The sequence below is a fragment of the Carcharhinus amblyrhynchos genome, unplaced genomic scaffold (genome assembly GCF_965287045.1).
Source record: "Carcharhinus amblyrhynchos unplaced genomic scaffold, sCarAmb.v2.hapA scaffold_669, whole genome shotgun sequence".
NCBI lineage: Eukaryota > Metazoa > Chordata > Chondrichthyes > Carcharhiniformes > Carcharhinidae > Carcharhinus > Carcharhinus amblyrhynchos.
The window spans coordinates 21,366-35,000 of NW_027650409.1; the positions used below are offsets into that span (position 1 = coordinate 21,366).

Sequence of the window (13,635 nt, forward strand, 5' to 3'; positions counted from 1 at the left end):
CGCTCTCTCTCCCCGTCGCCCTCGCTCTCTCTCCCCGTCGCCCTCGCTCTCTCTCCCCGTCGCCCTCGCTCTCTCTCCCCGTCGCCCTCGCTCTCTCTCCCCGTCGCCCTCGCTCTCTCTCCCCGTCGCCCTCGCTCTCTCTCCCCGTCGCCCTCGCTCTCTCTCCCCGTCGCCCTCGCTCTCTCTCCCCGTCGCCCTCGCTCTCTCTCCGTCGCCCTCGCTCTCTCTCCGTCGCCCTCGCTCTCCCCGTCGCCCTCGCTCTCTCTCCCCGTCGCCCTCGCTCGCTCTCCCCGTCGCCCTCGCTCTCTCTCCCCGTCGCCCTCGCTCGCTCTCCCCGTCGCCCTCGCTCGCTCTCCCCGTCGCCCTCGCTCGCTCTCCCCGTCGCCCTCGCTCGCTCTCCCCGTCGCCCTCGCTCGCTCTCCCCGTCGCCCTCGCTCGCTCTCCCCGTCGCCCTCGCTCGCTCTCCCCGTCGCCCTCGCTCTCTCTCCCCGTCGCCCTCGCTCTCTCTCCCCGTCGCCCTCGCTCGCTCTCCCCGTCGCCCTCGCTCTCTCTCCCCGTCGCCCTCGCTCGCTCTCCCCGTCGCCCTCGCTCGCTCTCCCCGTCGCCCTCGCTCTCTCTCCCCGTCGCCCTCGCTCTCTCTCCCCGTCGCCCTCGCTCGCTCTCCCCGTCGCCCTCGCTCTCTCTCCCCGTCGCCCTCGCTCTCTCTCCCCGTCGCCCTCGCTCGCTCTCCCCGTCGCCCTCGCTCGCTCTCCCCGTCGCCCTCGCTCGCTCTCCCCGTCGCCCTCGCTCGCTCTCCCCGTCGCCCTCGCTCGCTCTCCCCGTCGCCCTCGCTCGCTCTCCCCGTCGCCCTCGCTCGCTCTCCCCGTCGCCCTCGCTCGCTCTCCCCGTCGCCCTCGCTCGCTCTCCCCGTCGCCCTCGCTCCATCCCTCTCTCTACCCCACTCTCGATCCCTCTCTCTCTCTACCCCACTCTCGATCCCTCTCTCTCTCTACCCCACTCTCGATCCCTCTCTCTCCACCCCACTCTCGATCCCTCTCTCTCTCCACCCCACTCTCGATCCCTCTCTCTCCACCCCACTCTCGATCCCTCTCTCCATCCCTCACTCTCCATCCTTCTCTCTCTCCCTCTCGATTCCTCTCTCTCTCTCTCTCTCCGTCTCTCTCTCCAACCCTCTATCCCTCTCCTTCTCTCTATCCGTCTCTGTCTTTCTCCGTCTCTCTCTCTCTCTCTCTGCCTGTCTCTCTCTCCGTCTCTCTGTGTCTCTCCACCCCTCTCTCTCCGTCACTATCTCTCTCCGTCTCGCTCTCTCCGTCACTATCTCTCTCCGTCTCGCTCTCTCCGTCTCGCTCTCTCCGTCTCGCTCTCTCCGTCTCGCTCTCTCCGTCTCGCTCTCTCTCCGTCTCGCTCTCTCCGTCACTATCTCTCTCCGTCTCGCTCTCTCCGTCTCGCTCTCTCCGTCTCGCTCTCTCCGTCTCGCTCTCTCCGTCTCGCTCTCTCCGTCTCGCTCTCTCCGTCTCGCTCTCTCCGTCTCGCTCTCTCCGTCTCGCTCTCTCCGTCTCGCTCTCTCCGTCTCGCTCTCTCCGTCTCGCTCTCTCCGTCTCGCTCTCTCCGTCTCGCTCTCTCCGTCTCGCTCTCTCCGTCTCGCTCTCTCCGTCTCGCTCTCTCCGTCTCGCTCTCTCCGTCTCGCTCTCTCCGTCTCGCTCTCTCCGTCTCGCTCTCTCCGTCTCGCTCTCTCCGTCTCGCTCTCTCCGTCTCGCTCTCTCCGTCTCTCTGTCCCTCTCTCTCTCTCCGTCTCTCTGTCCCTCTCTCTCTCTCTCCGTGTCTCTCACTCTCAGTCTCCCTCTCTCTCTCCATCTCTCTCTCTCTCTCTCTCCCCGTCTGTCTGTCTGTCTGTCTCTCTCTCTCTCCGTCTCTCTCTCTCTCCCTCTCCCTCTCTCTCTCCGTCTCTCTCTCTCTCCCTCTCTCTCTCCGTCTCTCCCTCTCTCTCTCCGTCTGTCTCTCTCTCCGTCTGTCTCTCTCTCCGTCTGTCTCTCTCTCCGTCTGTCTCTCTCTCCGTCTGTCTCTCTCTCCGTCTGTCTCTCTGTCCGTCTTTCTCTCTCTCCGTCTTTCTCTCTCTCCGTCTCTCTCTCTCTCCGTCTCTCTCTCTCTCCGTCTCTCTCTCTCTCCGTCTCTCTCTCTCTCTCCGTCTCTCTCTCTCTCTCCGTCTCTCTCTCTCTCTCCGTCTCTCTCTCTCTCTCCGTCTCTCTCTCTCTCTCCGTCTCTCTCTCTCTCTCCGTCTCTCTCTCTCTCTCCGTCTCTCTCTCTCTCTCCGTCTCTCTCTCTCTCTCCGTCTCTCTCTCTCTCTCCGTCTCTCTCTCTCTCTCCGTCTCTCTCTCTCTCTCCGTCTCTCTCTCTCTCTCCGTCTCTCTCTCTCTCTCCGTCTCTCTCTCTCTCCCTCTCCGTCTCTCTCTCTCTCCCTCTCCGTCTCTCTCTCTCTCCCTCTGTCTCTCTCTCTCTCTCCGTCTCTCCGTCTCTCTCCGTCCGTCTCTCCGTCTCTCTCTCCGTCTCTCTCTCTCTCTCCGTCTCTCTCTCTCTCTCCGTCTCTCTCTCTCCGTCTCTCTCTCTCTCTCTCACTCCCCCGTCTCCCACTCTCTCTCTCTCTCTCCCCGTCTCTCTATCCCTCTCACTCCGTCACTATCTCTCTCTGTCTCTCTCTCTCCGTCCCTCTCTCCCCGTCCCCCTCTCTCCCCGTCCCCCTCTCTCCCCGTCCCCCTCTCTCCCCGTCCCCCTCTCTCCCGTCCCCCTCTCTCCCCGTCCCCCTCTCTCCCCGTCCCCCTCTCTCCCCGTCCCCCTCTCTCCCCGTCCCCCTCCCTCCCCGTCCCCCTCCCTCCCCGTCCCCCTCCCTCCCCGTCCCCCTCCCTCCCCGTCCCCCTCCCTCCCCGTCCCCCTCCCTCCCCGTCCCCCTCCCTCCCCGTCCCCCTCCCTCCCGTCCCCCTCCCTCCCCGTCCCCCTCCCTCCCCGTCCCCCTCCCTCCCCGTCCCCCTCCCTCCCCGTCCCCCTCCCTCCCCGTCCCCCTCCCTCCCCGTCCCCCTCCCTCCCCGTCCCCCTCCCTCCCCGTCCCCCTCCCTCCCCGTCTCTTTATCCCTCTCACTCCATCGCTATCTCTCTCCACCTTTCTCTCTCCATCTCGCTCCCTCTCCCTGTCTATTATTTTCCCAATCTCTGTCACTCATTTACTTGCTCCCTCACTTCTACTTCCTCCCTGCCTTCCTCATTTTCCATTTTTTCCCTTAACTCCTACACCCTTCGCTATCTCTCTCTAACCTCCTCCAGCCCCTACACCCCTCCCTATCTCTGTAACCTCCTCCAGCCCCCTACACCCCCTCCCTATCTCTGTAACCTCCTCCAGCGCCTACAACCCTCCCTATCTCTGTAACCTCCTCCAGCCCCTGCACCCCTCCCTATCTCTGTAACTTCCTCCAGCCCCTACCCCTGTCCCTATCTCTGTAACCTCCTCCAGCCCCTACACCCCCTCCCTATCTGTGTAACCTCCTCCAGCCCCTACACCCCCTCCCTATCTCTGTAACCTCCTCCAGCCCCCTACACCCCCTCCCTATCTCTGTAACCTCCTCCAGCCCCTACACCCCCTCCCCATCTCTGTAACCCCCTCCAGCCCCTACACCCCCTCCCTATCTCTGTAACCTCCTCCAGCCCCCTAAACCCCTCCCTATCTCTGTAACCCCCTCCAGCCCCTACACCCCCTCCCTATCTCTGTAACCTCCTCCAGCCCCCTAAACCCCTCCCTATCTCTGTAACTTCCTCCAGCACCTACACCCCCTCCCTATCTCTGTAACCCCCTCCAGCCCCTCACCCCTCCCTATCTCTGTAACCTCCTCCAGCCTCCTACACCCCCTCCCTATCTCTGTAACCTCCTCCAGCCCCTGCACCCCTCCCTATCTCTGTAACCTCCTCCAGCCCCTACCCCTGTCCCTATCTCTGTAACCTCCTCCAGCCCCTACACCCCTCCCTATCTCTGTAACCTCCTCCAGCCCTGCACCCCTCCCTATCTCTGTAACCTCCTCCAGCCCCTACCCCTGTCCCTATCTCTGTAACCTCCTCCAGCCCCTACACCCCTCCCTATCTCTGTAACCTCCTCCAGCCCCTACACCCCTCCCTATCTCTGTAACCTCCTCCAGCCCCTAACACCCCCTCCCTATCTCTGTAACCTCCTCCAGCCCCTACCCCTGTCCCTATCTCTGTAACCTCCTCCAGCCCCTACACCCCCTCCCTATCTCTGTAACCTCCTCCAGCCCCTAACACCCCCTCCCTATCTCTGTAACCTCCTCCAGCCCCCTACACCCCCTCCCTATCTCTGTAACCTCCTCCAGCCCCTACACCCCCTCCCTGTCTCTGTAACCTCCTCCAGCCCCCTACACCCCCTCCCTATCTCTGTAACCTCCTCCAGCTGCAATCGCCTTCCTTTTGTTTGCCTGTTTAAGATGTGTACATTGGGAAGACTATGTGAACTAGTTACCCGATGGGAAATAGAGTTGGGGAATTTGGTGTGGAGTGTGAGCTTTTTCAGCCGGTGTAGATATTAGAGCTGGAATTCTTAATGTTGTGAAAGCACTCTGTACAAGACATTGGTAAGGCCACACTTGGAATACTGTGTACAGTTCTGGTCACCCTATTGTAGAAAGGATATTATTAAACTAGAAAGAGTGCAGAAAAGATTTACTAGGATGCTACCGGGACTTGATGGATTGAGTTATAAGGAGAGGCTGGGATAGACTGGGACTTTTTTCTCTGGAGCGTAGGAGGCTGAGGGGTGATCTTATAGAGGTCTATAAAATAATGAGGGGCACAGATCAGCTAGATAGTCGATATCTTTTCCCCAAAGGTAGGGGAGTCTAAAATTACAGGGCATAGGTTTAAGGTGAGAGGGGAGAGATACAAAAGGATCCAGACAGACAATTTTTTCACACAGAGGGTGGTGAGTGTCTGGAACGAGCTGCCAGAAGTAGTAGTAGAGGTGGGGACAATTTTATCTTTTAAAAAGCATTTAGACTGTTGCATTGTTCAGATGGGTATGGAGGGATATGGGCCAAATGCAGGCAATTGGAATTAGCTTAGGGGTTAGGAAAGGGGTGACATGGAGAAGTTGGGCTGAAGGACCAATTCCATGCTGTATCATCCTCTGTGATTGTATGACTGTAAGTTGCAGCTATATGAAACTTTGGTTAGGCCGCATTTGGAGCATTGTGTGCAGTTCTGGTCACCACGCTACCAGAAGGATGTAGGAGCTTCAGAGAGAGCGCGGAGAAGGTTCACCAGGATGTCCCCTGGTCTCTCGGCTGTGAGGAGAGGGTCGGATAAACTGGGATTGTTTTCGCTGGAGATCCGGAGGCTGAGGGGGAGACCTGATGAGAGGCAGAGACGGGATGGAGGGTCAGGGGCTTTTCCCCAGGGTGGAAGGGTCAGTTACCGGGGGGCACGGGTTCAAGGTGAGGGGGGGAGAGTTTAAGGGAGGTGTGAGGGGGGTGGTTTCACACAGAGAGTGGTGGGTGCCTGGAACGCGCTGTCAGAGGACGGGGGAAGCAGGAACATTAACAATATTTAAGAGGCAGCTGGATGGGTACATGAAAAGGGAGGGAATCGTGGGATACGGACCGAGTAAGGGTAGAAGGGTTTATTTAGTTTAATTAGGGCTTCATGATCGGTACAGGCTCGGAGGGGCCGAAGGGCCTGATCCTGTGCTGTCGTGTTCTTTGTTCTTTGCACTGTTGGAGGTGCCAGGGAATCCCTGAATGAGTTACATGGAATTGCAGCGTTCTCTGGAACCCAGTTTGGGATTCACTGGATTAGGGGAATACAGGAGAGAGTGAGATTCACTCAATGTAAGATGTTTCTCCACCTGCCTGAACACGATCTGATTTAATGAGGGGTCCCATTGCTAAGCAATGTTTACGAAAAGGTTGGGATGACCTCTCAGAGTAGGGTGTGGCTCTAACCACCCCTGCCATAGAGTCTTGCTGAGCTGTGTGTTATACGGGATCGTTGTGGCAACAGCTTGAGAGATTTACATCACCCCTCATGTTAAATTGGATCAGATAGGAATCCTCGTCTGTCACATCTCTGAATCAGACCATTCTGCCCATCCTATTGGTGCCAGCTCTTTGAACGTTCCATCCAGTTAATCCCACATGCCCCCTCTCCTTCCCTTCCCGTGTTTCTGTAACTGTGCCCTCTTCCAATATTTCTCCAGTTGTCCCCTTCGAGTCTCCAGATGCAATCTGCTTCCAGTGCCACAGTGGGTTAGCACCGTTGCCTCACAGCGTCAGGGTCCCATGTTCAATTCCTGGCTTGGGTCATCTGTGCGGAGTCTGCATGTTCTCCCCATGTCTGTGTGGGTTTCCTCCCACAGCCTAAAGTTTTGCAGGTTAGGTGGATTGGCCATGCTAAATTGCCCCTCAGTGTCCAAAGCTGTGCAGCTTAGGGGGATTGGCCATGCTAAATTGCCCCTCAGTGTACCAAAACAGGTGTACGAGCGTAGCAACTTGGGGATTTTCACAGTAACTTCATTACAGAGTTAATATAGAACATAGAACACTACAGCACAAACAGGCCCTTCGGCCCACAAGTTGCGCCGATCACATCAATACCTACCAATCTATAGACCTATCTATAACCCCCAATCCCATTAAATCCTCTTTACTCATCCAGAAGTCTTTTAAAAGACCCCAGCGAGTTCGCCTCCACCACCACTGACGGCAGCCGATTCCACTCACTCACCACCCTCTGAGTGAAAAACTTACCCCTAACATCACTTCTGTACTTGCTTCCCTGCACCTTAAATCTGTGTCCTCTCGTAGCGACCATTTCAACCCGGGGAAATAGCCTCTGAGAGTCCACCCTATCTATTCCTCTCAACATTTTATAAACCTCTATCAGGTCGCCTCTCAACCTTCGTCTCTCCAGGGAGAAGAGTCCCAGCTCCCTCAACCTATCTTCATAAGGCATGCCTCCCAATCCAGGCAACATCCTTGTAAATCTCCTCTGTACCCTTTCAATAGCTTCTACGTCTTTCCTATAGTGAGGCGACCAGAACTGCGCACAGTACTCCAAGTGAGGCCTGACAAGGGTCTTATAAAGTTGCAGCATTACCTCCCGACTCCTAAACTCAATCCCTCGATTAATGAAGGCCAGTACACCATACGCCTTCTTGACCACATCCTCCACCTGCGAGGCCGATTTAAGAGTCCTATGGACCCGGACCCCAAGATCCTTCTGCTCTTCAACACTGCTAAGACTCCTGCCCTTGATAGTGTACTCGTTCATCCCATTGGTCCTGTCAAAATGGACGACTACACATTTATCCGCGTTGAAGTCCATCTGCCACTTCTCCGCCCAGTCTTGCATCCTATTTATGTCCTGCTGCAACTTCTGACATCCTTCCAGGCCATCCACAACACCACCGACCTTCGTGTCATCGGCGAACTTACTAACCCATCCCTGCACTTCCTCATCTAGGTCATTTATGAAAATGACAAACAGCAAGGGTCCTAGAACAGATCCCTGGGGCACTCCACTGGTGACCGACCTCCATTCAGAAAAAGACCCATCCACAACCACTCTCTGCCTTCTTCAGGCAAGCCAGTTCTGGATCCACGAGGCCAAAGCCCCTTGGATCCCATGCCCTCTCACCTTCTCAAGAAGTCTTGCATGGGGGACCTTATCAAACGCCTTGCTGAAGTCCATGTACACCACGTCCACTGCTCTTCCTTTGTCAATGTGTTCAGTCACATTTTCGAAGAACTCAATTAGGCTCATAAGGCATGACCTGCCCTTGACAAAACCATGCTGACTATTTCTGATCATGCTAAACCTCTCCAAATGCTCATAAACATGCTAAACCTCTCCAAATGCTCATAAACATGCTAAACCTCTCCAAATGCTCATATAAGCCTACTTATGACATGAATAAATAAACTTTAAATTTTAAAACTTTCAGGCAGCACCTTCCAGATCACAACAACTCACTGCTGTGTAAACAAACAATTCTTCTCATCTCCCTGCTCCCGATTCTCTTCAATCTGTGTCCCTCTGCTCCAGATCACAACTCACTGCTGTGTAAACAAACAATTGTCCTCATCTCCTCCACCACCACCCCCACCCCGCCCCCGGATTCTCTTCAACCTGTCTCCCTCTGTTCCAGATCACAACAACTCACTGCTGTGTAAACAAACAATTCTCCTCATCTTCCCCATCTCGATTCTCTTCAATTTTTATCCTTCTGTTCCAGATCACAATAACTCACTGCTGTGTAAACAAACAATTGTCCTCATCTTCCCCCGCCCCACCGATTCTCTTCAATCTGTGTCCCTCTGCCCCAGATCACTGCTGCGTAAGCAAACAATTTTCCTCACCTCCCTTCCTTCCCGATTCTCTTCAATCTGTATCTCCCTGCTCCAGATCACAACTCACTGCTGTGTAAACAAACAATTCTTCTCACTTCCGCCTTCCCGATTCTCTTCAATCTGTGTCCCTCTGCTCCAGATCACAACAACTTACTGCTGTGTAAACAAACAATTCTCCTCATCTCCCCTTCCCAATTTTTTACAATTTGTCCCCCTCTGCTCCAGATCACAACAACTTACTGCTGTGTAAACAAACAATTCTCCTCAACTCCCCCTTCCTGATTCTCTTCAATCTGTGTTCCTCTGCTCCAGATCACAACAACTCACTGCTGTGTAAACAAACAATTCTCCTCAACTCCCCCCTTCCTGATTCTCTTCAATCTGTGTTCCTCTGCTCCAGATCACAACAACTTACTGCTGTGTAAACAAACAATTCTCCTCAACTCCCCGCTTCCCGATTCTCTTCAATCTGTGTCCCTCTGCTCCAGATTACAACTGACTGCTGTGGAAACAAACAATTCTCCTCATCTCCCCCCTCCTGATTTTTTTTCAATTTGTCCCCCTCTGCTCCAGATCGCAACAACTTACTGCTGTGTAAACAAACAATTCCCCTTATCTCCCAATACCGATTCTTATCAATCTGTGTCCCTCTGCTCCTGAAACCTCCCGCCAGTTTCTCCTCATTCTCTCGATTCAAAACACCTCCCTCATGATTCTGAACATCTCGATTCAATCTCTCTCCCAGCCTCCCTCTTCCAAGGAGAACAGTCCCAGATCTCCCACTCTCTCCTCGCTGACACCCTCAGAACCGCTCCCGTGAACCTTTCTCTCGCTCTATCAAACTCCTTCCCATCCTTCCGAAAGTGAGGCACCCAGAATTGAACACAAGGCTTCAGTTGAGGCTCCAGCAGTGTTTTATTACATTTATTAATAGTAAATCTTCCTCAATATGGTGCTGCAGTCCTCTGAAAAATGTACAAATGTACAAAGTTAAGTATTGTCCATGTATTCACCCAGGCTCTGTCTCCCTGCGCTGCAATAGAGCCCAGAATGTAACACTCAATGTATTGCCAACATTGCCCACTGCTGCATGGGCCCACAGCAGAGGTCAGAGGTTAAAGTTCAGGCATTGCAAAAGGTCACCTTCCGTCCATTTAAGGGCTGCACGGGTCGATAGGGATTGGAATCCCAGCTCAAAGTATTCACAAAGACTTTGTACTGCAAAAAAAACAAACACAGAGATGATTAATGCCGCTTTCCCACACTGTCAGAAGGTCAGTGCTGAGGGAGCGCCGCACTGTCAGAGGGTCAGTGCTGAGGGAGTGCCGCACTGTCAGAGGGTCAGTGCTGAGGGAGTGCCGCACTGTCAGAAGGTCAGTGCTGAGGGAGTGCCGCACTGTCAGAGGGTCAGTGCTGAGGGAGCGCCGCACTGTCAGAGGGTCAGTGCTGAGGGAGCGCCGCACTGTCAGAGGGTCAGTGCTGAGGGAGTGCCGCACTGTCCGAGGGTCAGTGCTGAGGGAGTGCCGCACTGTCCGAGGGTCAGTGCTGAGGGAGTGCCGCACTGTCAGAGGGTCAGTGCTGAGGGAGCGCCGCACTGTCAGAGGGTCAGTGCTGAGGGAGTGCCGCACTGTCAGAGGGTCAGTGCTGAGGGAGCGCCGCACTGTCAGAGGGTCAGTGCTGAGGGAGCGCCGCACTGTCAGAGGGTCAGTGCTGAGGGAGCGCCGCACTGTCAGAGGGTCAGTGCTGAGGGAGTGCTGCACTGTCAGAGGGTCAGTGCTGAGGGGGTGTCGCACTGTCAGAGGGTCAGTGCTGATGGAGTGCCGCACTGTCAGAGGGTCAGTGCTGAGGGAGTGCCGCACTGTCAGAGGGTCAGTGCTGAGGGAGTGCCGCACTGTCAGAGGGTCAGTGCTGAGGGAGCGCCGCACTGTCAGAGGGTCAGTGCTGATGGAGTGCTGAGTACTCCCTCACTGATCCTCCTACACAGTGGCGATGGCCTTGTGGTATTATCCCTGGATTATTAATCCAGAAACTCAGCTAATGTTCTGGGGGACCCGGGTTCGAATCCCACCACGGCAGACGGTGGAATTTGAATTCAATAAAAAATATCTGGGATTAAGAATCTACTGATGACCCATTGTGGGAAAAACCCATCTGGTTCCCTTTAGGGAAGGAAATCTGCCGTCCTTACCCCGGTCTGGCCTACATGGGACTCCAGAGACACAGCAACGTGGGTGACTCTCAACTACCCTCCAAGGGGCAACTGGGGATGGGCAATAAATACTGACCCAGCCAGTGACCCCCGTGTCCCAGGAATGAATAATCCTGCAATCATTAACATTGGCATAACCCCATCACATTCAATCTCCCTTCCTGCTCCGTGTCAGGAAGGCATCGCCAATGGAAATGTACCTGGGAGATACTCATTGACATTGGACGCTCAAGCACGGTCCAGATCACGTTCTCCGTACAGGGTGGAGTGGTGAGGGATCCTTTATATCGGTAAAAGGGAGTTAGTTTCCAGGGAATGATCTTATCCAGGTTCAAGGACAGAGTCCGTGCTTTACCTGGACAGAGAGACAGAAAGAGAAGAACGTTAGCTTGTGTGCAAATCATAGTATACGGGAAGAGGGTGGGATTGAGGGATACTGGGAGATGGAAGGAATGAGGGATACAAGGACAAGGTGGGATTGAGGTAGATGGGAGAGGGTGAGATTGAGGGATACTGGGAGAGGGAAGGAATGAGGGATACAAGGACAAGGTGAGATTGAGGTAGATGGGAGAGGGTGAGATTGAGGGATACTGGGAGAGGGCGGGATTGAGGGATACTGGGAGAGGGAAGGATTGAGGGAGACGGGAGAGGGCTGGATCGAGGGAGACGGGGAGAGGACTGGATCGAGGGAGACGGGGAGAGGGAGGGATCGAGGGAGACGGGGAGAGGGAGGGATCGAGGGAGACGGGGAGAGGGCGGGACCAAGGGAGACGGGGAGAGGGCGGGATTGAGGGAGACAGGGAGAGGATGGGATTGAGGGTGACGGGGAGAGGGAGGGATCGAGGGTGACGGGAGAGGGAGGGATCGAGGGAGACGGGGAGAGGATGGGTTTGAGGGAGACGGGGAGAGGGAGGGATCGAGGTAGACGGGGAGAGGACTGGATCGAGGGAGACAGGGAGAGGGAGGGATCGAGGGAGACGGGGAGAGGGCGGGATTGAGGGAGACGGGGAGAGGGCGGGATTGAGGGAGACGGGGAGAGGACTGGATCGAGGGAGACGGGGAGAGGGCGGGATCGAGGGAGACGGGGAGAGGGCGGGAACGAGGGAGACGGGGAGAGGGAGGGACCGAGGGAGACGGGGAGAGGGCGGGATCGAGGGAGACGGGGAGAGGGCGGGATCGAGGGAGACGGGGAGAGGGAGGGATCGAGGGAGACGGGGAGAGGGAGGGATCGAGGGAGACGGGGAGAGGGAGGGACCGAGGGAGACGGGGAGAGGGAGGGATCGAGGGAGACGGGGAGAGGGCGGGATCGAGGGAGACGGGGAGAGGGCGGGATCGAGGGAGACGGGGAGAGGGCGGGACCGAGGGAGACGGGGAGAGGGCGGGACCGAGGGAGACGGGGAGAGGGCGGGATTGAGGGAGACGGGGAGAGGGAGGGATCGAGGGAGACGGGGAGAGGGAGGGATCGAGGGAGACGGGGAGAGGGCGGGATCGAGGGAGACGGGGAGAGGGCGGGATCGAGGGAGACGGGGAGAGGGAGGGATCGAGGGAGACGGGGAGAGGGAGGGATCGAGGGAGACGGGGAGAGGGCGGGACCGAGGGAGACGGGGAGAGGGCGGGACCGAGGGAGACGGGGAGAGGGCGGGATCGAGGGAGACGGGGAGAGGGCGGGACCGAGGGAGACGGGGAGAGGGCGGGATTGAGGGAGACGGGGAGAGGGCGGGACCGAGGGAGACGGGGAGAGGGCGGGATTGAGGGAGACGGGGAGAGGGAGGGATCGAGGGAGACGGGGAGAGGGAGGGATCGAGGGAGACGGGGAGAGGGCGGGATCGAGGGAGACGGGGAGAGGGCGGGACCGAGGGAGACGGGGAGAGGGAGGGATCGAGGGAGACGGGGAGAGGGCGGGATCGAGGGAGACGGGGAGAGGGAGGGACCGAGGGAGACGGGGAGAGGGCGGGACCGAGGGAGACGGGGAGAGGGAGGGACCGAGGGAGACGGGGAGAGGGCGGGATTGAGGGAGACGGGGAGAGGGAGGGACCGAGGGAGACGGGGAGAGGATGGGATTGAGGGTGACGGGGAGAGGGCGGGATCGAGGGAGACGGGGAGAGGATGGGATCGAGGGAGACGGGGAGAGGGAGGGATCGAGGGAGACGGGGAGAGGGCGGGACCGAGGGAGACGGGGAGAGGGCGGGATCGAGGGAGACGGGGAGAGGGAGGGATCGAGGGAGACGGGGAGAGGGAGGGATCGAGGGAGACGGGGAGAGGGTGGGATCGAGGGAGACGGGGAGAGGGAGGGACCGAGGGAGACGGGGAGAGGGCGGGACCGAGGGAGACGGGGAGAGGGCGGGACCGAGGGAGACGGGGAGAGGGAGGGACCGAGGGAGACGGGGAGAGGATGGGATTGAGGGTGACGGGGAGAGGGCGGGATTGAGGGAGACGGGGAGAGGATGGGATCGAGGGAGACGGGGAGAGGATGGGATCGAGGGAGACGGGGAGAGGGCGGGATTGAGGTGAAGAGCGGAATGTTTTCTATTTGATTTACTTTCTCCTCCATTCCATAGATTCCAGTCTGATATTTTCACCTTACCCTTATAGCCCACATGGGGAAGCATCTTCACAATCGGCTCAAGGGCAGTGTTGACTCTGGATGTGACCTGTCAGAGGATACACACGAGAGGAATGTGATACTTTACATCTTTCAACCTTCACTGTTTAAAGGATGAGTCTCTCCGTCAGGGACTCTGTTTAAAGGGGGAGTCTCTCCGTCAGGGACTCTGTTTAAAGAGGGAGTCTCTCCGTCAGGGACTCTGTTTAAAGGGGGAGTCTCTCTGTCAGGGACTCTGTTTAAAGGGGGAGTCTCTCCGTCAGGGACTCTGGTTAAAGGGGGAGTCTCTCCGTCAGGGACTCTGTTTAAAGAGGGAGTCTCTCCGTCAGGGACTCTGTATAAAGAGGGAGTCTCTCCGTCAGGGACTCTGGTTAAAGAGGGAGTCTCTCAGTCAGGGACTCTGTTTAAAGAGGGAGTCACTCCGTCAG

The 13,635-nt window shown here is 57.0% G+C and overlaps 1 protein-coding gene across 1 annotated transcript in view; it reads right to left on the bottom strand.

The window, feature by feature from the left end:
• Positions 1-9,347: 9,347 nt before the first annotated feature.
• The window catches only part of LOC145339783 (carbonic anhydrase-like), an 8,099-nt gene continuing 3,811 nt past the window's right edge, over positions 9,348-13,635 (bottom strand). Inside the window, exons 4-6 of the mRNA XM_080184310.1 lie at positions 13,190-13,256; positions 10,806-10,960; positions 9,348-9,614 (exon numbers count right to left, since the gene is read on the bottom strand). Of these exons, the coding sequence (XP_080040436.1) occupies positions 9,519-9,614; positions 10,806-10,960; positions 13,190-13,256 (318 nt within the window). The 3' untranslated portion in view covers positions 9,348-9,518. The remainder of the gene's footprint in view (positions 9,615-10,805; positions 10,961-13,189; positions 13,257-13,635) is intronic.